A 25,459-nucleotide genomic window follows, 5' to 3' on the forward strand; every position below is an offset into this window, starting at 1 on the left:
TGAGAGCAGAGCTGGGAACCAGGGACCTAACGTAGCTTTTCCAGCTCATGCAGACGGTTTGTTGTAAGAACTCCCCTTTCCCCAACAATACCATTCTCGAAGCGCTAAAGGCTCTAAGTGAAGAGAAACTCATGAGTGAGAAAGGCTAGACCTCTAGCCTGGTGACCCACAACCCTGCCCTCGCAGAGCCTCGGTACAAAGCCAGCCCTCCTCTTCCACGTGGGTACGTCCACCGGGCACCCGAGCAAGGCCCTGGACGGAGCAAGGGGGGCATGCAAGGAACAGCAGGAAGGCCCCTGCCCCCTGACACGGGTGCTTTGCACGCTCTCTACGTACTAGTCATGGCGAGCGTACCCAGAGTAGGTGGGGACTGGCCGAAGCAGAGGGACACACAGCAGCCTGGACTGAGCCCTCAGCAGGGAACCCCGACTGCGGTTCTGTGCCCTGTGGAGCATCAGCCCTGCCTGCAGAGGAGCCCAGGCCTGGGGTCGGGCTCAGCTGCGGGGGGAAGATCTAATTCCATCACATGGTTCACCCAGTATCCCTGACTATTAAACTGAGGTCTGTCAAGGTGGCTTGGCTGCAAAGGCATCAGACCACCCACGGGGCATCTTTGGGGCCTGTGTGCCCAGGGGGAGGGCAGGGGTCTGTGGCCGGTGCCACGGGGTTCCCAGAAAGAGGAAGCTTTACCTGGCGTCCAGTATGGGGGGGGTGCTCAGCTATAGTGAGCTCTCCCAAGCAAAGAAACAAACGAGCAGAAGGAAAGAAAGGCATCATCCTCCCCTGCAGCCTGACCCTGAGCCTCGATTTTATTCTTCCCCGCATCTGCAAAGCTCCCCCAGATGGGGGTGGGAGGGCAGCCCCCACCCCGCACAGCCGCCCCGCGCCGCGTACCTACACTTCATCCCGGGGTGCACCACGCTGGCCTCGCCTGTGCTCAGGAGGCTCTGCACCGACAGCTGTCCCAGGCTCCGGGCCACCATGGCCACCGCGCGGAAATGGCTGCGGGAGCCCAGGCTGGGGCTGCTGGCTGCCGGCCGGCCCAGACGCTCCTCGGGGCCCCGGCCCTTGAGGCCATGCTCCGAGCACACGAAGGACACCTGCATGTTTCCGGCGCTCAACTCCTGGCCACGTCCCCCCTCCTTCCGGGCTCCGAAGTCACCTGCCCCTGGAAGCCCTGCTCTGCCTGGAACAAGACTTTATCCCAGAAGGCGAAGAAGCCACCAGGCGTTGCTTCAGGAGTGCAGATTTCTGACGCAGAAAAGCCTATGCGCTCTCCGGGGGAAGGGGGTGAAATTTCCAGAAATGTGCTAGAAAAGACCTGATCAGATAGAACTCAGAAATCGAGGGGTGGGGAGGATGCCATGGCCTCTCCCTTCTCTGCGGGTCCTTCCTCTGCCCCACCCTGGTCTGACTCTGTCCGCCCGAGCCCCCAGCCCAGCTGTGTTCGGCAGGGCTGGGCTGCCAGTAACTCACGACCAATGAGCGGCACTGCTGTCCCCTGACAGCAGGAGGAAGAGGGAGGGCGCCTCCCGCCAGGGTGGCAGCCCAGGGCTCCGGGGAGCAGCTGCTTCTCCAGGCTTCCCCGAGTCCCTTGGAGGGAGCCTGGCGTCCACCCCTGGCTCTGCGCACTGTGGCTCTTGGGACTCCCACCAAGTTATCGAGGTGACCGGCGAGAGGCACGGGAGGTGCAGGAGGTGACTCGTTATTAATGACACGGATGCACAAGCCGCCCCAATCGCCCTGGCCGATCCCCGGGAGGTCGGCGCCGGTGCTCCAGGCTAACAGCTGCTCAGCCGGGACTGCACACGGGAGGCACTGCAGCCAGGTGGACAGCTGAGCGTGCAGGCAGCTGGCCTGGCCAGCTCTGTCCCCTGGTGGTTCCCACCCAGGAAAGTGGGGCTGCCACCAAGGTTCAGCACAAGAAGTCCGATCACCAGAAATCTGGAGGAGAGAGGACCATTCTGTCTAGGTGGTAATGACGCAGGTGACGTTAGGAAAGAAGCCCGGGGTCAAGGGGCCAGAGACCCGAGAAGCTCCAGCCCTCCACACGGTACTTAGCTCTCGGCACGTGCTCAATAAATACTTCTGGAGTGAATGAATGAATGGATGGATGGATGAATGGGTGAATGAATTGATGAATGAAGAGCCCCCTGCTTTACCCCATCCTCCTTTCCCACACTCATGGGATCAGGATGAAGACAGAACAAAGCTCACGGGTTTCCTGAGACCCACTGAGATGCCCCCGTTGGCAGGAAGGGCTGGCTTTGCCCTCTGACCCCGAGCATGCCACTGTCACTCTGCAGGGTGGCCCTGGCCAAAGCTGCATTTTGGATCTCATCTTGCCCTGCAGGAAGGGCTGAGAAAGTGTGGTGGATGGGAGGCAGGTGGTCAGGGGTCTAGCTCAGGCTCTGCTGCTAATTCGCTGTGTGATCCCAGGCGGGTGTCTTGCTTTCTCTGGTCCCTGGGTATCCACTGCCAGAATAAGGCGGCTGGCCTGAGGACCACGCTGTCCCTCCCAGCTTGGCTCTGCAGGAACCTTCCACACCTGCTGGCTGTCCACCCTGTGCTCTGACGGGACCCAGAGAGGAATCCACCCAGAGATGTTCACAGTAGATGTTGGCTGAACTTGCTCTCAGCTCTGGCCCTGCCTTCTTGGCACAGAAGTTAAGAATAAAACCTTGTTCCAGTCCCAGCCTCCCTGCGCCTGAGCTGGGCAGCCTTGGGCAAGTGACCCCCTCTCCGAGCCTCAGGGCTCTTGTGTCCAGCGCAGGTCACAAAGGCATGGCCAGATCATGCCTGCAAAGCACTCACACAGGGGTCCGGTCCTTGGGAAGCACTCCCACGGTCCCTCGGCAGAAAGGAGTGGCTTTCTGGCCGTGGAGTCAGGATAGACCCCTGTGTGAGGCCCTCCCCCTTCCCCACCAGTAAGAATACCCCTTCTGTCCTCCCCGTGGCCTGACTCGGCAGCAGGAACCACCCATGAGGTGGGGACCTGGACTTGGGGATAGAGGCCTGGGGAGGGCAGAGCTGGTGCCTTTGCCCGGGGGCCCTGGCAGCTCACAGACGCTACGTGTGGAGGCCAGTGGGGCCCCTCAGGACCCACAGGCCGGCTCTGCCTTTCCTCTTCCACCTGCCCGTAAAAACCTCGGGGCCTGGCTGGCCTGGGTCCCTGAGCTCAGGGTAGGGTGGGGCCCTCCTGAGCCCCTTGGGTGGGTGGGGGGATGGGAAGGAGGAAGGACAGCCTGCGGTGCTGGCCCTTCCACCTGCTGGAACCTCGCACTTGAAGACAGCAGGTCTTGGCCCCCAGGAAGCCCACAGGCCTGCCAAAGAGGCTGCAGGTGGCAAAGGCTCTGTCTTTCGCTCCTCCCCAGGCTCGTGGAGCTCATGCCCACGGCAGGGATGCTCCACACCTGACCAGGATGCTAGAGGAGCTTGTTGCAAATGCAGATTCCTGGGCCCCAGCCACGACTACTGAATCGGTAGCTCCGGGGCTGGGCCTGGGAAGCTGTGTTTTTATCAGGAGCTTTTTTTTTTTTTTCCGATACGCGGGCCTCTCTCTCTCTCACTGTTGTGGCCTCTCCTGTTGTGGAGCACAGGCTCCAGACACGCAGGCTTAGCAGCCATGGCTCACGGGCCCAGTCGCTCCGTGGCATGTGGGATCCTCCCAGACCCGGGGCATGAACCCGTGTCCCCTGCATCGGCAGGCGGACTCTCAACCACTGCGCCACCAGGGAAGCCCCTATCAGGAGCTTTGAGTGGTGCTGTGCACTGGCTGAGAGGATGTGGAAATCCCCTACTTCATTCCACCTTCTACTGTTCTCTGGCAAACTGTCAGATCCTACAAGGGCTAGCATCTTACTATTCCTCCGGGGCTGCTCTTAACCAGATGGTGTGCTTTAAGCTTGAAGAGAGATCCACAAAATCTTAGTCACCACAGTGTGTAAAAGGTCACCCGCCTCACCCCCAATCCACTCCTAGGTATGTACCCAGAGAACGAAAAACTTACACCCACACGAAAACTTGAACACATTATGTCCACAGCAGCATTACTCATCACAGCCCCAAAATGCAAGCAATCTGAATGTCCATCAACTGACGAATGGATAAAAGAAATGTGGTCTAGAGCCGCACAGCAGAGTGTTATTCAGCCATACCAAGGAATGAAGTACTGATACGTTCTACGACATGATGACCCTTGCAAACATCATGCTGAGAGAAAGAAACCAGTCACAAAAGGTCACATATTGTATGATTCCATTCATATGAAATGTTCAGAACAGGCAAATCCACAGAGACAGAAAGTAGATTAGTGGCTGCTGGGGGCTGGGGGGAGTGGGGAATCAGGGAACGATAGCTAACGTGGGCGCACTATTTCTTTTTGGGGTGATGAAAATGTTTTAAAAAATGGGTGACTTTTGGACAACTGTTTGTACTAAAACCATTAAATTGGATGCTTTAAATGGGTGTATTTACCAAAAAAAAAAAAAATGTCAATGACCTCAAAAGTCTCTGGGCCTGGGCTTCCCTGGTGGCGCAGTGGTTGAGAGTCCGCCTGCCGATGCAGGGGACACGGGTTCGTGCCCTTGTCCGGGAAGATCCCACATGCCGCGGAGCGGCTGGGCCCGTGAGCCATGGCCGCTGGGCCTGCGTGTCCGGAGCCTGTGCTGCGCAACGGGAGAGGCCACAACAGTGAGAGGCCCGCGTACCGCAAAAAAAAAAAAAAAAAAATGTCTCTGGGCCTTCACTCTTGCTGTGCCCTGTGGGAGTGCCCTTCCTGTTTCTCTGCTTTTGAAATCCTTGTCGACCTCTCTGGCATCAGCTGAGATAGTACATGCAGTGTGAAGCAGTCCCCCGCCCCCCGCAAGCACCAGTAACCTTTCCTTCCTCCCAGTGTCGCCAACCTCAGCCTCCCCAGTGACACCAGGGGCCTGGGAGTCACAGCAGGAAGCAGCCCTCCCAGACTTCGGCAGCAGTCAAGCCTTCACTCTCGCAGGACCTCCTGGGCCTGGCCTGGTGGTAGAGTCCCCAGCCCCGACTCCATCCCACTGTAACGTGTTGCGGGGATGATGGGAATGGACATTTGACCTCAGAACCCGCCCAGGGAATCCAGGACGAAGGTGTCTCTGGGTCCAGCGGAGAACTGCCAAGAGGGGAAGTCGGGTAGGTGGGTTTTCACAGCTGGCCAGAGTCTGTAACTTTTCATGTGCCCCAGACAGCGGTCACAACTCATAATATTCTTAGAAAATCACAAGAACTAGACAAGGATGGAAAGCTGAAAGCTTAAGACCTTGACCCGAACTTGCCACAGTAAAATGTCACCCCCAAAGGGTCTCTCCTTTCAAACACGTTTGGGTGGAGAAGTGAGTCCCAGACACGGGCTGGTCGACTTGAAATGGGCTTTGGGCAGAAACATCGAGTGTGGATGGTTGATTTTGATCCACAGCAGATTCTGGGTTTTTTTCTGCCTCTCCAGTACCCGCTCTTGTTAAAACAAAGCAGCTGGTTCCTGCTGTGGTTCATCAGAGGGGCAGCCGCCCCAGTGAAAAGCTCTGCCGTGCCCACAGACTGCCGCCAAAGAGAGCTTCTCGGGACAGAAGCTTCCTGTGTGGTGCCTGCTATCCACCCCCCACCTGTCCCAGTGAGGGATGGGGAGATAACCAAGCTGGGGCCTGGCCAGATCCTTCCCCCAAGACAGTGACAGGTTCACAGTAGGAGGGGACAGGACCCTCCCTGCACAGAATGAGGCCCGTGGAAGCCTCAAGGCCTGGAGTAGAAGTTTTAGAGATGGCTTTTAAATTCTGGGGGGGCCGTGCCCCTCGATTGGACCAGGCGGGCCCTCAGCAGTGAAAGTGGGGAGTCCTAACCACTGGACCACCACGGAATTCCCTAAAGATGGCTTTTCAAAGCATGGACCGCAGCAGCAACTCAGGAATGAGGACGAGCCTCGGCTGTGCCCTGCAGAGGCCTGGGTGCCTCCCCTGTATCAGTAAGGCTGCCCCAACTGTCCTGTGTCCTGATTTGTACTCAACAGTGACTTCCTGCCCAAGGCGGGGGCAGCTGCTGAAGAGTTGGGGGCCACCCTGACGGAGCAGTGGGATGGGACGTCCTTGGCCCCTGAGGTTTCTGAGAGCAAAGGGTGGCAGACCGGTGGCCTTCCTGGAGGAGGTGTCCTCTGGTACATGAGAGCGGAAGCCCCCTTGGGGGCTCAGTGCTGTGGCTGTGCTTCGTTTGGGAGCTCACGCCCCAGTCACGCCCAGCGTTACCCGCCCTAAAAGGCAGGAAGGCGGGTCAGCCGTGAATTGGCCCCTCTTGCTTCTTAGCTGCTGCCCTGTACTAAGTGGCTGCACCCAGGCCAGAGTAAGCGCTTCCTGCACCTTTTCTCTTTTCATCCTTAGAAGCACCTCGGAGGCATAACAACAGCGACGACGACGACAGCCACAGCGCTAACACTTCCACGGTGCCCGCTGCGCCCCAGCCGTCGTGCCGAGCGCTTGGCGAGCAGCACACTAAGTTCCCACCACAGCCTTCAGCTGGGCCCTGCGATGCTCCCGTTCACTGGACGACACTGAGGCACAGAGAGGTCAAGGGAGGGAGACTAACGCTGGGCCTGCCCTCATTTCACAGCGGAGGCTCCTGCTCTCAGACCCCCAGATTAAAGGGTGAGGGTGGGGACGCTGCCTGGCCCCGTCTGCGGGTCTGACTGAGCTGTGCTGACCCCCCCGCCTTTCCAGGTGGACGGCAGAGAGCCAGTCAGCCAGGGTTCCTGTCCTTGCCCAATCAGAGGAGCCTCTTGGGGGCGGACCCCCCAAATCTCTGGGCGGGGCCTGAGGATCCGCGTTGCTAACAGGTGACCCCCTGATTCCCGCTGCCAGGAGGGCCTGGGAGACACTGAGCTGTGCTGTGCGTCGGTTACAAAGCCACGCACCAGCAGTTGTGTTAGGATCGCTCAGCCCTTCCCGTCCCTGCCCGACACAGGGGAGGGAGAGGCTGTGATGTCCCTGTAAAGGCAGGGGAGCTGGGGCGGGAGGCCCAGGACCCGCAGAGGGATGGGTGGCTGTGTCCAGGCCTGGGACCACTGCTGGGCCCCAGCACGGTGGCCACTGCCAGCAGAAGCAGACCCAGTACGAATGCAGGCCATGGGTGGCTGACACCACGGTCCTGGGCCGGCCCTCCACGGGGGCCCATGAGGGTCCCCCGGATCATTGCACGGCAGCTCGTCCCGAGTGACGGGCTCGTCTCGCCACCTCCCTCCCCGCTCCCTTCCCATCTGCTTTCCAGGTGCTATTGTTTCCGCCCATGAGATTCCAAGACTGGGGTTTCTCTCCCACCAGGAGCCAAGCCGGGAGCCCTAAGTTCCGTCACTATCTCCTTTGGTCCTCAGCACACTTCTGTGAGGAAGTAACTATAGTCTCTGCTTTCCAGATGGGGACGCTGAGACACAGAGAGGCCAGGTGACTTGTCTAAGTTCATACAGGTACCGGCGGGGGAGCCAGGATTCTCCTCAGGATACTCAGTGATGTCCCTGCAGGCTCAGGAGCTGAGTCAGCCCTTGGGACCCGCTGTGGGTTGAAATGTGACCCCAAAGAGACATGTTCAAGTCCTAACTCCCGGCACCTGTGAACGTGACCTCGTTTGGAAATAGGATCTTTGTAGATATTATTACGTGAAGATTGAGTTCCTGCTGGATTGGGGGTGAACCCTGAATTCAATGACTGCTGTATTTATAAGGAGATGGAGATCTGGAGACAGACAGAGATGCACAGAGGGAAAACAGTCACGTGAAGATGGAGGCAGAGATTGGAGTGATGTGTCTACAGGCAAAGAAAGCCAAGGAGACACGGATGTAGAAAGCAAACCTATGGCTGCCGGGGGAAAAGGACGGGGGAGGGATAAATTGGGAGATTGGGATTGATATATATACACTGCTATACACAAAATAGATAATTAATAAAGACCTACTGTATAGCACAGGGAACTCTACTCAATACTCTGTAATGAGCTATGTGGGAAAGAATCTAAAAGAGTGGATATAAGTAGATGTGTAACTGAGTCACTTTGCGCTACACCTGAAACTAACACAGCATTGTGAATCAGCTATACCCCCGGGAAAAAGAAAAAAGAAAAAGAAAGCCAAGGAAGGATGTTTCCCTACAGCCTTCAGAGAGTGTGACCCTGCTGACCCCAGGTCTAGACTTCCGGGTTCTGGACCATGAGAGAATAGACAGCTGTTGTTCTGGGCACTGCACTGTGTTACGGCAGCCCCAGGACACTGATATGGGACTGTCTCAAGGTGGACCGGCCCCCCGCTTGGCCGCCTGCACTGCTCCACCCACCGTCCCTCTCTGGACTCTGTTCTTCCTCCTTTTCCCACCCATCCTTTAAGACACACCTGGGTTCCCAGCTCTTCCAGGAAGTCTTCCCTGACTGACCTCCTGTGAATAAATGAGCAACTGGAGAGTCTGTTCGATGAACTTGACCACGAATCAAATACTGCCCGTGATTCCTGTAGGAGGCTCGTGGTAAGAGGCTACGATCTAGAGGCAAAAACCACAGGCACGCAGGACGGCCCACCCTACCAGAAGCTCACGACCAAGGCTCATTGCCTGGGGCTCCCCGCCCTCCGGGCTGCATCAGAGAGTCTCAGACACAGCTTCCAGTCCTGCTGCCAAGGAAGCAGCAGGAAGGAGACATACTTTACAGGGGAATATTCTGAAAAGTGGGTTAAGACCAAGGCCGCATAACGCCACCCAGGCAATACTTACAGAGGCTCGAAATGTTCTAGGTGCTGGGAACAGACAGAGGCTGTGCTCTCAGTGGGGTGCAGATGGGCAAAAACAAGGTAAGAGAGACAGGACAGTGGGCTTGAGGATGACTCACAGGGCATTTATTTAGACTGGGTGGTGCGGAAAGTCTCTTTGAGGCCAAAGATGTGATGATGGGAGCCTTGTGAAAATCTGGAGGACACACCTTCCAGGGGAGGGAATAGAATGTGCAAGGACCCTGAGGATGCAATGAGCTTGCATGTTTGAGATATGGAAGGAAGGAAGGAAGGAAGGAAGGAAGGGCCGCACATGGTGGGAACTTTGGGTTCATTCCTGATGCCGTGGGTAGCAGACAAGGAACACACCTGAACCAGGCCCGGTGTCCAGCTGGCACTGCCTGGGCCCAGGTCACAGCCTCTGGCCGGCCTGTGGCCACAGCTGCTGCCCTGTCTCAGGCCACATCTCCAGACCCTCCATCACTACAGTCAGGTGGACATGGGGAAGGGGAGCTTACACAGGGACTGTGTAGATTTAAAAATTCAGTGCATTTTTTTTTTTTTTTTAAACAGCAAGAGTTGAGGACAGTTAAAAAAAAAATGGGAAAAGTCAACAAGAAAGCTTTTCCCGCAGCTGCAGGCTCAGGTCAGCTGATGTGGTGTCTGGGCCCGAGGTACGTCGTCGCCTTGCTCCACGGAGCAGCACTTATCTGGAGGCTTTATCTTTTTTATATTAATATTTAAGACCAGGTTTAGCTGAGTCCCAGCCCAGCTGCTGCCGGGAACATTAACCGCGGAACGGCATCTATCTGGGATCTTTAATAACCCTTGGTCGTGGTTTCCGAGGCCCTCTTCCCAGTTAACCGAAACCCCTGGAGGCAGCAAGATGAAATCCACCAGATAAAGGGCGGGCCCTACGGGGGCGACATCTGGCCCATCAAATGCTAAAGGCTCAAGTGGTTTTCTTGTCAACTCTGCTCCTTGGGAAGCAGGTTTCCCCAGGGTGTTTCAGCCCCACAGTTAGTCCAGCATGTTTCAGATGGGACGCAGACCTTTTCCTTGGGGTGTCAGGCAAATAAGAGATTTGTTCCAGTACTCACACACCCCGGCTGTGTTCGGGTCCTGGGGCTGCCATGACAAAGTTCCACGAACTGGGGGGGCTTCAAGCAACAGAACCTGGCTCTCTCACAGCTCCGGGGGACAGAAGGCTGCAATCTGGGTGTGGGCAGGGCTGCGCTCTCTCTGAAGCCTCCAGGGGAGGATCCATCCTGGCCTCCGCCAGCTTCTGGTGGCCGTGGTTCCTTGGCTTGTGGCCGCGTCCCTCCCACTGCTGCCTCCACCACCAAAGGGCCTCTTCCCTATGCGTCTTCACTGGGCCTTCTTATTAGGGCACCAGGCGCTGGATTTGGGGCCCACCCTATTCCGGTGTGAGCTCATCTTAAGTAATTACATCTGCACAGAGCCTATTACCAAATAGCTTCACATTCTACGGTTCTGGGTAGATGAAATTTGGGGGGACAAAATTCACCCCAGTGCCCCCTCCATTACAAACGGTATCCACACCCGAGGGAGGTGAGGTCTCCCTGGGATGGGGGACGGGCTCTGGCCCCCCTGCCCACCCCGCCTCACCTCTACTTGCCTTCCTCGCTCTGGCCCTGGGCCTTTTCTCCTCACATGTGCCCCTGTCCCCCTTGGACTGGAAAGTTCTTCTCCATGTCTTCAACTGGTCCTCCTTTCAGATGGCTGGGGTCTCAGCTGCCCCTGGCCTCCCTGACTCTCTTAGGCATTTACTTGCTTTTTCTCTGCCATCCCCCAGCAGGATGTAATGTCCAATGGGGTGGGGAGGGACCTTGTCTGTCCTGTTCCTGCAGCATCTGGCAAGCCTGTTGCCTGGAGCCAAGTAGATAGATCTTGAGTAAACATTTGCTGAATTAATGAAAAGTATCAATGACTTGCCAAAAAAAGAAAAAATGCAGGGACTTCCCTGGTGGTCCAGTGGTTAAGAATCCGCCTTCCAGTGCAGGGGGTGCAGGTTTGGTCCCTGGTCGGGGAGCTCAGATCCCACACGCCTCAAGGGCAAAAAAATCAAAACATAAATCAGAAGCGATACCGTAACAAATTCAATAAAGACTTTAAAAAACGGTCCACATCAAAAAAATCTTAAAAAAAAAAGAAGAGAGAAAAAGAAAAAATGCAGACCCTCATCTCCTTCTTGAGAAATTTCCGTCAGAATCAGGAGATCCTCGAGGCCAAACTAGCTGACCCTTTGTCCTTCCTTTACAACTGGATTTATAATGCAAAGCCTTAAGAATCCTGCCATCTAATGGACTCAGGGCAGAAGTGCTTTATATCTTTAAACGACAACCTCATGCTGAAGATCCAAACACCTGTCCACAGGAGAAAATGTTGCGGCAACAGGGCTGGTCTCTGTTCTTCTCTCCAGAGAACAGTCAGATAACCCCTGGGGCCTGCATTAGATGGAAACCAAATCAGATATAGGACACCCACTTAAATCTGGACTTGAGATAAACAACGAATAACTTCTGCTATTACGTCCCGATGATGGCATAAACTGGTTGTTTATTTGAAATTCAAATTTAACTGGGCGTTCTATATTTTTATTTGCTAAATCTGGCAACAGTCCATAGACTAGGTGGGTGGGTGGGGTCCCTTCTGGCCAACTGGCTCTGGCCAGGACTTGTCCCTGGGAGGCACAGGAAGAAAGCCTCGTATATGTAACTTATCAACTCAAACGCCAGCGCTGGGGCTCCTCTGGCCACTTTCTGAGGCTTTCAGAGGAGAAAGTGGGCAGGTCGGAGCACTGTCCCAGATGCTGATTTCAGGGACAAGCGAGCTAAACAGAATGTCTTTCTGAGGTTCAGAAGAAACCCTCCAGGCCCGCATCCGAGAACACAGGGACACCTACTCCACAGCCTTTGCTGGTCACAGTTACAAGCGTAGTTGCAGCAACCAATTCAGAGGCCACTTCGCATGAGGACAGCCCGATTTAAGCATATCTTGGCCCCCAGGACCTCGCACGGGTTTCTGGTGCTGGGATGGATTTGTTGGTAGAGACGATGAATTGAGGGATTTCCCCTAATTTGTGTTTCGTCAACCCCTGATAATTAATGTGTCCCAATGACACGGCAAGAAGACAAATGACATAGTATGTTTACTCCTGCGGCAAAGTTTTTTCAAGAAACCATACTCTTTTCCCATGGAGGATACACCAAACGCAGCAGAGCTTATCTCTGGAGGAAAGGACTATGCAGACTCTCATTTTCCTCTTTTATACGTTCCTATGCGGTCGGCGTTCTTTTCTTTCCTTTTTTTTTTTTTTGCGGTACGCGGGCCTCTCACTGTTGTGGCCTCTCCCGTTGCGGAGCACAGGCTCCGGACGCGCAGGCTCAGCGGCCATGGCTCACGGGCCCAGCCGCTCCGTGGCCTGTGGGATCTTCCCAGACCGGAGCACGAACCCGTGTCCCCTGCATCGGCAGGTGGACTCCCAACCACTGCGCCACCAGGGAAGCCCCATTCTTTTATTTTTGGCTGTGCCACACAGCACGTGGGATCTTAGTTCCCCGAACCGGGATGGAACCCGTGCCCCCTGCAGTGGAAGCGTGGAGTCTTAACCTCTGGACCGCCAGGGAAGTCCCACGGTCAGCATTCTAAAACCCCAAGGAGTTTGCCCCAGTTGACAGTGACGCCATTACCCCGTTTCCTGGGCTGCATCCCTCTCGCAGCCCCTGCCTCGGCCCCCTCCTCGGCCAGGGGACCTCCTCCTGTCCCCGCCCAGCCCAGCCCTTACCGGTACTTCATGCCGGTGCACCGGGCGGTGCAGCTGTCCAGGGAGAGGCCGTGCATGCGCAGGAAGCTCTCCATGTTCCTGGCCTGGGCTGCTGCCCGCACTTCCCGCAGCTGCTGCAGCTCCAGCGTGCTGGCCTGGCGGACGGGGTGCAGGGCCCAGTCTGAGTGACACCTGCCGACCACACTCCTCAGGCTCTCGCTGTACGTCATGGACAACATGGTCCCACCCGGCCCAGGAGCTGCCGCTGTCCGGATGGGAAACGCCGAGTGGTGATGGGTTAGAGAGCATCCCGCCGTCCCCGGTGCCCAGGCTGGACGCTGGCCCTGGGGCTGGGGCAGGGGCTGCAGCAGGGACACGTCCTCCAGATACAGTGGCCACCAAGGGCTCTTGGCGCCTGGGGACAGGGCCCGGCCCCGGAATGTAAACACCTCTTGGCTTGAGATTCTTGGTCCTCAAAGCTGCACTGGCCGGGAACTCTGGCTGAGCCACCCCCTCTGCCCCTGCACCCATGAGGCAAGCACAGGCGAAGCTGCATTCCAGGTGGGAGATCCCCCCAAAAAATGCTCCAAATGCGAAGGGGGCAGGAGCATGCAGAGAGCCCGGCCCCCAGAGTGGAGGACTTCACGGCACCCCCTGGAGGGGTTCCCAGGGTAAAACCAATTACAGGGCCGTCCGGGGAAGCAGCATAAGCACACCTGTCGCTGAAGCAAACTCCAGTGTGATTTTGCCAGGGGACATCGCTCCCCCAGGAAGGCCCTATTTGTTGGTTCACAGCCTGGTAAAGGGAAATGTTATCCACATGTGCATTCTCTGCTTATAGAAAGCGCCATTGCACCGGCACAGTTCTTTGGGCTCCATGCTCAAAGCAATTGTGTCACAATCCACGAGTTTTTGCAATAGAAATACTGAGCGGATGCATTTAAGGAGGGAGTGAAGCGGCGGAGGGAACAGGTTTGGAAATTGCAAAGCTTAAATGTTAAGAACCATTGCTAAATCATCATCTGAAAGGATGATTACACTTGGAAACTAAAAACGTAAATGTCCATCAATAGGAAATGGGTTATGTAAATGACGGCTCATCCACAGAATGGAAATTTATGCAGCCACGTGAGGCGTCTCCACGTGGACTGATAGGCAATGAGTCCCAGGAGACAGCATCAAGAAAGGAAAGGAGAGGGGAACACGCGTGTGCACAGAATGCTGCCCTTGTGTCAATTCACGCACACACGTGAGTAGCTCAGTGAAGGGCCGGCATCACAGCTGTGCGTCCACATCCTGCAGTGGCTTTGACTGGGCAACATGGACACGGCCGCAGGGGGCAGGGCTGTTCTACAATCCAGGGGCTCCCCCGCCCCCCGCCCCGCACAGCTGACCAAGGGCCTCTGCCCCGGCCCAGATGCCTGCACCATGTCCCCAGAATTGTCACCGTCACCGAGGTGAGATGCGTCTTTTCAGCTGGGGTCAGCTGGACCCTGGAGCCCAGCCCGAGAACTGGAGGAACCAGCATTGTCCCCACCTCTGCCCTAAGGGAAAACAAGTTCCATTATCCCTGGGAAGGGCTGGGCAGGCTGCCCTGGGGGCTGAGGCAGCTGCAGAGTCCCTAGGGCGGAGAGGGCGTTGGGGTCACCTGGGCTGGTCCTTCCTCAGGTGAGCTCTCCATTCCCAGTTCATATCCTCCTTTCTCCACGGCAGGTATCATCACCTGACAACCTGCTTCTGTCCTCTCTAGTCATCTTGTTTGGTGCATCTGACCCCCTGAAGGTCAGGTCCAGGAGGGCGGGGACTTTTCCATCTACTTTCACTGCTGCACCCTCAGCTACTGAAGTAGTAACTGGGTGTTTCACTGGCCGTGCCGCCAGCACCTGGAGGGGCTGGGCTGGCCCCCTGACTCAGGCCAAGGCTTTCTGCAGGCTGCCTTCTCCTGGGCCAGGACTTGCATCACCATATCTCAGACCCTCAGGGGGGCCCAGAACCTCTAGCATCCCCCAAGGGTTTGGACTAAGGTCTCTGAGGGATGCTTTTGCAGGACACGAAAATACCCACCTTCCAGGAGAATCATTCTGGGGCAGCAGAGGGGGCCCAGGCTCGGTGGCGGTGGGTGGGTTTGACCTTGGACGTGGCACCATGGATGCCCACAGGTAGCAACGCCTACTCCCTCCCTCCCTCCTCCCCTCCAAGTGCACACTGCCCACTACCCGTCAGGCAGATGCTTCAAAGGCGTCTGTGTGGCCTGTGTGGGGCAGAAGTAGGCCAGTCCTGGCTTCCCTGGGGGTCCTTGTTCAGAGAGAACAGCTGGGCAAGCAGCAGTTACAGGGGTGCTTCCCGAAGAGCAGGACCCACCTCAGACGTGACGGTTCCCAGCCAGGCCCAGCCAGGCTGAGATCAATAGCCATTAGAGCTTTCAAGACATGACCCGCAAAAAGCAATCCTGGTCTGGTCTGGCTCTGGAAATCTAGCCCCGGCCCCAGAGCTGCAATGACAGTGTGGCTGAGTGCCCTGCTTCTGGACACAGGCAGCCCTGTCCAGTGGGTGTGTCACCCACTCGGTGCGACCCAGGCAGGCACCTGGGCTGCTCCGAGCCTCAGTCTCCACGTCTGTGAAGTGGGATGAGCAGAGGCCTATTGTGCAGGCTGCCTCGGGCTGCACGGGACCCGCCTGGAAAACTGGACAGGGGCTGGCCTCACCGTGGGAGCATGCCAAGTGTGGGAGGTGGCTACCAACCACGAGGTGTGGACCCTGGCACCAGTTACGATACGTGGCATGAGGACAAAATACACAGAATGGGGTGGAGGGGACATGGGTGGGCAGGCGGGGGCCTCTCCAGAGGTTGCATGTGAACATGGGCCTGAGTGATCCGAGGGAGCCGTGTAGGGTGAAATGTGGACGTTAGCCATCGCTCCTGCTCTGGCGCAGACACACATCCCTAATGAGATGGGTGAAGTGGGTGCGGTCAGGACTTGGAGGGCGCCTCTCTGTGGGGCTGGGGTCGCTCCTGCCTGGGCTCTCTCCTCATCTCGAGTTATAGCGGCCTTGGGAGGGGCCCCTGGGTGGGGCAGGGCCACCAGCCGCATGGAGGGAGCCCAGAGCCTCCTGCTGGATGTGAGGGTCCTGGTGGCGCAGGGCAGGCTTGGGCCAAGGGACTCGTGGGAGGAGGGGTGGGCCGTGGGCGAGCACAGTGGCCCCTGACCTAGGGTGGAGGGTGAGGACCTGACGCCCACAAGGGGGTCTGTGACCGGAGGGCCGAGCACAGCGAGGAAGGGGCTGGGAGGCGCTCGTCCTCCTAAGGTCCTCGAGAGTGAGGGAGGAAGGACACAGAGGGACTCGGACCGTCACCAATGCTGTCCAGCGGGAGAGGACAGCGTAATAAGCCGGCTTCCTCTGCAGGCGAGCAGGGCTGGGTCCCTGGGTGAGGGGATCCTCGAAGACTCCCCTTGTTGGGGCTCCTGCCTTGGCCACCTGGCTTCCCAGCGACCCCGACCGCTCGCTTCTCTTTGCCATCCTGCCCCCCCATCTCAGGAAAAATCAGCCCTCTTTAATAGCCATCACTAATTACAGAGCCTACAGGGTCCCCCCCTGTGCTGGGGCCTGCCTTTTGCAAATCTATTCCTGTGGACGGGGGTCTGGGGAATTCACGGGAATGAACCGCGTGACACGGAAAAATGGAAAGAGACATTAACCTCATTAAGTCCACGGGAATCGCGACCTTGCTGAAGAGCCTTCCACCTGGAGTGCCTGAACTGAGGTCTGTTTACTGAAAGCCACCAAAGCACGAGACATGGGATCCGGAAGGAATCCGGAAAGTCTCTTTGAAACGGCGACACGTGTCTCGACACCGGAGAAACCGGCCTAAGTTCCTAAAGCGGGAGCATGGAGGGCAGCGGCTCGAAATCATCCCGGAGCGCAGCTGGAAAATGCACAGCATCGCGTCAGGGCAAAAACAAAATTATTTTTGCTCGCGAAGCATCAGCAAACCAAGGCCCAAAGAAGCAGCCCCCGGCTCTCTCAGGCCTGTGTTTCGAAACAGACCTTTCAGACAGCACCCAGCCTCCTGCTGCCGGCAGGAGGGGGGCAACTTGAAAATGCTGGATCTTAGTGGGGGACCCGACAGGGTACCAGCTGCAGCCCAGGTCTCCCTGGGCGGGAGAGCAGCGGGACTGGGAAGCGAGCAGGTTCAAGCAGCAGAACGCCCACCCTCCTCCCTCCCATGGTTACCTAGGGCTGTGGCTTTTTTTTTTTTTTTTTTTGAGGTTTTCCGCTTTGAAAACACATAGAGGGTCTAATTTCTGATCAGCCAAACGCATCCCCGAAAGCTGTCCCTGTCATTTCTGTTCCCGGGATGCTTGTTCCCCAGCAGCATCCCCCCCAAGAAGGTAGCTGCCACTTGCCTCCTGGGGCTGAAGGGGTGAAGGGTCCACTCACCTGCCTCGCTGGCGTCTGCTGGTTAAAAGGGACACAGTCTAGTTTATTAGGGTTCACAAGACGTTTAAGGAGCTGGTGCAGCAGCTCTTTCATTAGGGAGTGTCACTGCAGAACGTCAGAAGCAATTGGTGAATAAGTCCCACAAGGATCGGGTTTGGAGGCAGCGAGTCCATTAGTCCTATTAGGGCATCTGCATCTCAGTGAAAGAGGCTGAATTATTCACGAGCGTGCCTCTTCCCCTAAAAGCCTGGGAAGTGCGGTTCCGCGGTACAGCCGGGCAAGGCAGCCTCCTGCGTGCTGGCTGGGAGGGGGCGCCGGCTGGGGTCCTGCCACCCCCTCGGGCGCACACCCCCCGCCTCGAGACCTGACCCTGGGAACCGCAGGTGGAGAGGCGCAAGCTGTGCTTTCCGGTATTTGAGGACGCGGGACCCAGGCTTGCGGCTGCCGTCCCACCTTGTTCTTAACCGTCTGCAAGCAGGGGAGCCCGGGGCCCCACAGCACGTGACCACCGCCCACAGTGAAGGGGTTGAGGTCTGGCAAGACGCACCCTCAGCACACGCAGACGGACGCCCCCGCTCCCTTCCACCGGGACGTGCCCCAGATTGTGCGTCCTACACCGCCAGGACCTATAAATGGCTGGAAGCTTCCTGCAGTTTGCTATGTGGTCACCACACTGCTTCTCTCTCCAGGCGGGGGCATGGAGACCCTTCCTCACAGCCCTGACCTGAGGTTTGGAAAACGCTTTGAGGCTGAGCCCTGGGGTGACGTTATGCTGAGCCCCCGTTCCGGGTTCATGACCGCAGGGGCCCTTCGTGTCATACTAGGATCCCCCCAAAGTCTCAGCGTGACACTATCCTCTAGCTGAGAAATCGTGCTGGTGCCTGTGGGATTCTGAGCTGATTACCCCATGACAAACCCGCTAACGGGGATGGCTACAAGGGGTGGGGGGATCACTTCACCAGATCTGGAGTAGAAAGAAATGGGAGGCGGGGAAGGGCATGGAACCGGAGGTGACTGGCGGTGGGTGATGATCTGGAAAGGCCTTCGTGAGGGACTTGGGATGGCTTTTCTTTTCTTTGTAAAAAAAATTATTTATTTTGGCTGCACCACACACCTTGCAGGGTCTTAGTTCCCCGAGCAGGGATCGAACCTATGCCTCCTGAAGTGGAAGCACAAAGTCCTAACCACTGGACCACCAGGGAATTCCCTGGGATGGTTTTTCTTAAAGCCTGAAGCCCACTGTCAGGTTCCATGTCACGTGTCACCCACTGGCTGGAAGTGGCCGTAGTGCCTCATTGCTGGGTGGCGGTCATCAGCCTGACGTGCTTGGAAGGAGGCCCATCTCCTTCCCCCGGGGCACCGTTCTCCTCTCATCACGTTGTCCCTCTCAGCGCCTGCACCTCAGACACCAAGCCCCGTGGACGTGGCTCCTGGTACCCTTCACTCTCTCTTCCTGTGCCTCCTGTGGTTCAGCCCTTCTCCATCTCTCCTGCCTCCTCGTCCAGCCTCTCCATCCCCCGTCTCACTTCCTGCTACCCGGCTTCCTTCCTGCAGCAGAGCCCTGCCCCCTGCCCTGCTCTAACACCTTCGATGGCTCCCCAGTGCCCACTGAATGCAGTCCAGGCTCCTCTGTTTGGCATTCCTGGCCCTCTCTCCTCAGACTCCCAGCTGCCTCTACAGTCTGGCCTCTGTTTACTCTCCAGCCTGTCCTGTCCCTGATGGCCCAGATGGTGTGACCGCTACTTCCTGTCCTCAGGGCGCCTCTCCGAGCTGTGCTCAGGCTGTCGCATCTACTGGAATGTTCTTCCTGGTTCTGTTGAATTCTGTCCAGTCTTCAAGGTCCAGTCCAAAGGCTCTATGAAGCCTTCCCTGACTCTCAGCTGGCTGTGACCCCTCCCTCCTCGGAACGCCACCAACTCTCTGGACTCTCCCATGACCCACTATTTTTTTTTTAAATTTATTTTATTTTTGGCTGTATTGGGTCTCCGTTGTTGCGCACAGGCTTTCTCTAGTTTCGGAGAGCGGGGGCTACTCTTCGTTGCGGTGTGCGGGCTTCTCATTGTCGTGGCTTCTCTTGTCGCACAGCATGGGCTCTAGGCGTGCGGGCTTCAGTAGTTGTGGCACGTGGGGTCAGTAGTTGTGGCTCGTGGGCTCTAGAGCACAGGTTCAGTAGTTGTGGTGCACAGGCTTCATCGCTCCACGGCATGTGTGATCTTCCTGGACGAGGGCTTGAACCCGTGTCCCCTGCATTGGCAGGCGGATTTTTAACCACTGTGCCACCAGGGAAGCCCCCCATGACCCACTTTGCCTCTAGATACTGTTAGAATGATTTGGGTTCGGAGTAGATGGCACTACCGTGGCCGATCCTTTCCCCCCCCCTCTGCATCACGTGACCATGAATCCTCCCATGGGTCGGGGGGGGGAGTATATTTTCCCCTTGACATTGGGCTTGGTCATGAGAATGCTTTGGCCAAAAGAATGAGCAGAAGTGACTGTACCAATTCTAACCGTCGGCCTTCAGAGACAGTTGTGTTTCTGCTGTTTTCTCTGGCACTTGTGCCGTGAGAAGAGGCCTGGGATGGCCCCTGGTTAGGAAGGACGGAAAGATGGTGAACACCGGTGTCCAGCCTGCAGCTCAGACACCAACTCAGCTAAGCCCAGCCTAGACGAACTGACTCCAGTCAACCCACAGACATATGAGCAAGGAATCAATGCTTATTGTTGCTGCCCCTGAGACTTGGGGTAGTTTGTTATGCGGCCCACTGTGTAAAAGCTGACAGGTACAGGGTCTTCCCTCCCTTACCCGTCTGTGAGCTGCTCGAGGGCAGGGCCCTGGACACCTTTGCCCTGTTGGAGGAGGGGGTGCCACCCTGCTGGCTGACTTAAATAACCATCCAACAGCCGTGCCAGTACCTGGGTGACGAGGACCCCCCACTGGGAGTGGCACCCAGTTTGCTGAACACAGACCCCACCCCCTTAGAGGTCATCACCAGAGGCCCCACAAAAGATGCCGAGTGTCTGTGGGAAGTAACCACGCTGGAGCCCCAAAAGGCAGGACAGCCAGAGCCTGTGGCATTGAACGTGGAGCTGAGAGGCTGGGGGTGGGTGGTCTTCAGACCTGGAGATTCAGTTCTCCAGCAGGGCCTGTCCACGGGGCAAGAAGACCTCATGGGGACCGGACGCTCAGCCAGGGGGGTCGCAGAGCGTAGACCACAGGGTGGATCCACGGGGTCCAGGGGGCAGCAAGGGGCGTGGAGCACACGTTCACTTTGACGCGACTTACTTGGCACCTCTTACGGGACCAGCGCTTTCAGCCGGCTGGCCTGTTCCGGGGATTCTTCTGCCTGCACGTCTCAGCTCACTCCTTTCCTTCCAGGAGTGAGGCAGGCCCAGGACCTCTGAGGATGCGGCTCAAGTGCATGTTTGGTTTCAAGGATTCAGTTTGAATCCTTGTGGACGGATGGCATGCATTCATTCGGCATATTATGTCATACACACACACACACACATACATATATGCATACACACATACACACACATATATGCATACGTACACACATACATACGTATATGATGATAAACACTTCATTCAGTAAGCATTTGCAAGCTCAGACCTAACTATTTCAAGCAAGACCTTATCTAGCAAAAATTCCAGTAGAATCAAAGATTCGCTCGCCCCTTAGAGCTCTTGGTAAGGGGTGAGACCTCATGGGAGGCACTGAAGCAGTAGCAAAAGTAGCCTGAGGACCCAGGCCTACGGTCATGTTCGGAGGTGCCAAGGCTGTGGGAAGGAAAAAGCCACATGGAAATCCAGCACCGACCCCAGCACCCACCGCCCGAGCGAGGTCCCTGGTACATCGGCGATAACGGTCCCACAGCTCTGTCACCGCTGCGGGTGCACATGCCGGGGGCCCAGTTCTGGACAGAGAGACCTCCCAGGCCTGGAGGCCGAGACGCACAACAGACACCAGGGCCCTGCCCCCATGAGCCATTCCGAGTGTCCAGCCCCAAAGCTGGCCGAGCTGCCCCGAGGGTTCCGTAAGCCTGGCGTGTTCTTGATGGAGGAAAACATCAACGTAAATTCCCAGAGTTAGAGATTTTCAAGAGCATGCGTGTCTGTGGTGCACGCCCTACCCCTACAGGTTAGGAAGAGGCTGCACAGAGGGAGGAAGGGACCCGCCTGGGGGGCTTTTGCTGATGGACGTGCCTCGGGCTGGACCTCTGGGCGCCGTGTCCCTCTGGTGACAGACTCTCCCCCAGTGGACACACTGTGTTGATTTCCAACAGGAAATGCATCAGAAAGACGCCAGCGCATCCGTCCCGACCCTGGCCTGGGTCCTATCGCAGCCGCACACCCCAGAGGGCTCCGTAGGCTACAGATCAGCTCAAGTTCAGGGAAAAGCGGAGAACACTGGGCCGGGTGCATCGTTTCTCACTCTGATCATCTAAGAAGCACAAAGTTGGGATGACAGGAAAGCACTCGATCTGCTGTCTGGGGGGTGAGCTTTGAAAGGCGATCTGGCGCGAGCTCAGCTCAAATCAAAGCAAATTCCAGATGATGAGCCCACACAACGAGCCCGACTTCACGTCTTTCATCACTATGCCGTGTCGTGGCACCGACCAGAGCCTGGATCTTACGGGGGAGTTTTCATGCCCCAGAAATCACCAGCACACCCGGCCTGGACGGCACGGCTCTCCCACCCGCTGCCCTGCTTGCCGGTTGTAGGGAAAACGGAGGGCTCGTTACCTGTAAAACTGGAGCTGTCTTTTGGGGCTCCCATACCGAGTACTGCGGACAGCAATGGAGGAGAGAGAAGGAAACAGGGAGAGAAGAGAGAGAAGCCACAGTTGGCATCAACCACGCACAAGGAGGTGCCAGCCCGGGAAGCATCTCTGACGCCCGGCAGCCCCAGCCCCACCCCGCCCTCGCGGGGCTGTCGGAGGATGTGCCTGGGTACCAAGTCTCGGTGACAGCGCCACCCAGTGGCACAGGGAGGTGGAGGCCCGTTTGTTTGGGTGCCGGGCTCCTCTGTGCCTGGCCTCGGTTTGGGTTTCTTTTTTTTCTGGCCACCTGGCACGCGCGCGCGCAGGCATGTGGCATCTTAGCTCCCCCGCCAGGGATTGAACCCGCACCCCCTGCAGTGGAAGGGCAGAGTCTTAACCACTGGACCGCCAGGGAAGTCCCTCTGTTTGGGTTTTCATGAAACATGCTTTTTCAGACCAATGGTTGAAAACCTTCAAACCCAGGAATGCCCATCACCCAACACGCTGGGAAGTCTGCACGTGACCATGGGGTTCTTTGTAGGACCTGGATGCAGGAGAGACGCCCCCATTCCCTGTGGTTTCCACGGACGCGCGCTGCGGCTCAGGCCCTCACAGTTATCTGAAGGTCCAGTGGCTCAAGGACTGGCGGGCCCCAGGGTTCCACTTGTGCCCAGTCCTCCGTGACAATGATGCCAGCGGCTCCCACCCCGCGCCTTCCCCATGCCCTCCCTGTGGTTCAACCTGGGCTATTTTCCAAACAGAAAGACCCAGGGCTGGATCTGGAAGCGGGCTCCACAAATAGGTCAAGGGGGCCCGGCGAGCACCCGGCTGCCCCCACCCTCCGCGGGCTCCACTCAGGCCTGTAAGGCTTGGAGCCTTGCTCAGGGTGTCAGGGGAGCTGGTGGGACCACAGGGGCCCCAGGACCTGCAGTGTGTGTGAGATGAGAGAGATGGAAACCGGGAAGGGCCTCTGTTACCTCCCACGGAATATTTCAGAAGAGTCAGGGACAAGGCAGGGGTCTAATCCGGGCTCCATCCCACCTGGAAAACCTTGGTCTTTTTCTTTCCCATTTTGGTCTTAAAAGCCTCCTTTCCTTGGAGCAAATGCTGGCTGCGTGCACCTGACAGCCCTGTGGGCTCACAAGGGGAGGAGACTGGCCTGCGGACCTCCTCAGAGGCAGCACTGACCCTGGGAGGGCCTGGTGGGGTGGCACGGGGGCGTCACCTGTAGATCATGCCCGGGGAGCCGGTCTGTCGCAGGGAAAGCCGAGCTGGGGACCCCGTGGTCGATTCCGGATACATGGAGCTGGCCTCACTCGTCCCGACCCACTCCCTTCTTCAAGGAGGGAAGATCCTGGAGGGAGAGCAAAGAAGGAGGGGAGGCGGTTAAAAAAAGACCAATCAGTGTGGCCAGGATGCTCTGTGATCCCGAAGGCCTGGTTCCTTGAGCATCTGCACGTCCCTCATCAGACAGACAGACAGACAGGCCCACGGGGGTCCGGGTGAGGCTGAGGGTCGGGTCCGTGACTGGGAAGGATTTCTACCCCCTCTTTCCAAGCCCCCACTCCGCCCCTCCCTGACTGCTTTTCTGAGGTTCTGGGAGCACTTTCTCGTGGCCCAAACTATGCAGAAATGGTGGTTGCAGAGGGAGTCTGTGGACTTGGGAACCTGGGCTGTCTTCCCCAGGCCAGGAAGTGGTACCATGGTCACCCAGGGTCATCCTGGATGCCTCACCTCCCTGACCCCTGACTCCTGCCCTGAGGCACCCCCCGGGCAAGTGAGGGACACAGACGGGAAACCAGGACCACAGAGGGGAGGGTGCGTGGAGTGCCAGGCCTTGTGCGCTAGGAGCAGAGCTGTCCCCAAGGCCAGTCCAGATGCTGGTCCAGAGGCCCCGGGGAAGGCAGGGTGCGTGATGTCCTCACACAGGCTAACGGGATGGGCAACAGGCAGCCAAGGGCAGGCCGGGATGCACGTGCCCTTTCCTGGGGGTGCGGCCCACCCCCACCCCTCGCCCTCGTCTCTGGCTTTCCCTGGGCCCAGCTGCTGTGTGGTGACACCTCAACCCCCAGCTCGGGCACGTAGGGATGCTTAATGTCCAGAATTCCGAATCACAGACTTAATCTGCCTGAGTCCCCCGGTGACGCCCATGTTGCTTGTCCAGGGAACACACTTGGAGGACCCTTGGCCTAAAGCCGAGCTCCGGGACTAGAAGTCGGCAAACTACTGCCAGCGGCCAGAATTTTCTGTACATAAGGTTTTATTGGAGGTTTTACCTCCACGCCCATTTGTTTATGAATTGCCCACTCGTGCTACCATGATGGGGTGGGTCATTGCAATGGAGACCATCTGGCCTGCAAAGCCTAAAATATTTACTACCTGTCCTTTAAAGGAAAAGTCGGCCAACCCCTGTTCTAGGCCATTCTCTCCCCCACTCTCCAAGATGACACGACCCAGCACCTCTCTCCTGAAATCATGAACACTTCCTTTCCCGTGTTACCCATAGCTCTCGACCTGATGCTTCCTATTTCACTAGCATCAGACCCATCCCCCAGCATCAGCACAAGGAACATTCTGCTTCCCTCCTGGCCACGCCCACGGCACCCACACCCTCTGCCTCGCCCCCATTCAAGGGCGTCCTGCAACAGGACTCTCGCCCACCAGTCCTTCCTTCTTTATGCGGCAGAACCATCTGCACACAATCAATTACTACTTCCTCTATCTTGGGACTTCCCTGGCGGTCCAGTGGTTAAGACTCCGCACTTCCACTGCAGGGGCACAGGTTCGATCCCTGGTCAGAGAACTAAGATCCTGCATGCCACGTGGTGCGGCCAACCACCACCCCCCCCAAAAACGACTTCTCCAGATGGAAGGAAAGATGGTGGAGGAGAAGGACGTGTGCTCACTCCCTCTTGCAAGAGCACCGAATCACAACTCACTGCTGAACAATCATCAACAGGAAGACACTGGAACTCACCAAAAGATGCCCCACATCCAAAGACAAAGGAGAAACCACAATGAGACGGTAGGAGGGGTGCAATCACGATAAAGTCAAATCCCATAACCGCTGGGTGGGTGACTCACAAACTGGAGAACACTTATACCACAGAAGTCCACCCACTGGAGTGAAGGTTCTGAGCCCCATGTCAGGCTTCCCGACCTGGGGGTCCGGCAACGGAGGAGGAACTCCTAGAGAATCAGACTTTGAAGGCTAGCGGGATGTGACTGCAGGACTTCAAAAGGACTGGGGGAAACAGAGACTCCACTCTTGGAGTGTGGGACTCGAGGGACATTGTTCCAGCTAATGATTAAGAACTCTCCAGACAGTAGGGGCTTCTTAGACAATGGGTAAATTTCCAGGATGTCCGGCCCCCTTCCGAGAAGGAGGGAGATAACAAAATGTAAAAAAGGTGTCTGTCAAAGACCAATCAGGCAGCTAGGGACAAGTTCCCTCTCTGGTCCGAGCCTAAGCCGGGACCAATCAGCAGGAGAACACAACCAAATCTATAATTTACATACGGGGAAGTGGGAACCTATAAAACTGACATATTCGCGCCCAAAAGGGTTCCTTCTTCGACCTCCTGCGTGAGGACCAAGGAACCCCGGTGCACCGGCCTTCAATAAACCTCTTGCGTTTTGCATCGGCTTCCGACTCTTGTTGTTTCCTGGGCGAGTCGAAACTCCTAGGAGACCGCGAAGGTCTAACA

General features: G+C 57.1%; 1 protein-coding gene across 5 annotated transcripts in view; it reads right to left on the reverse strand.

Annotated features, from left to right (window-relative positions):
* The window catches only part of KCNAB2 (potassium voltage-gated channel subfamily A regulatory beta subunit 2), a 97,573-nt gene that overhangs the window by 33,094 nt on the left and 39,020 nt on the right, over positions 1-25,459 (reverse strand). For 3 of the 5 annotated variants that reach the window (XM_027110382.1, XM_027110381.1, XM_027110383.1), the window contains exons 2-3: positions 22,978-23,106; positions 21,736-21,777 (exon numbers count right to left, since the gene is read on the reverse strand). In XM_027110382.1, the coding sequence (XP_026966183.1) occupies positions 21,736-21,777; positions 22,978-23,054 (119 nt within the window). In that variant the 5' untranslated portion in view covers positions 23,055-23,106. Of the gene's footprint in view, positions 1-12,569; positions 12,814-21,735; positions 21,778-22,977; positions 23,107-25,459 lie in introns of those variants that run through there. The other 2 variants (XM_027110385.1, XM_027110384.1) reach the window with 2 other exon arrangements.

The sequence above is a fragment of the Aethalodelphis obliquidens genome, unplaced genomic scaffold (genome assembly GCF_003676395.1).
Source record: "Aethalodelphis obliquidens isolate GAN/ISIS:26980383/991018 unplaced genomic scaffold, ASM367639v1 scaffold9, whole genome shotgun sequence".
Taxonomy (NCBI): domain Eukaryota; kingdom Metazoa; phylum Chordata; class Mammalia; order Artiodactyla; family Delphinidae; genus Aethalodelphis; species Aethalodelphis obliquidens.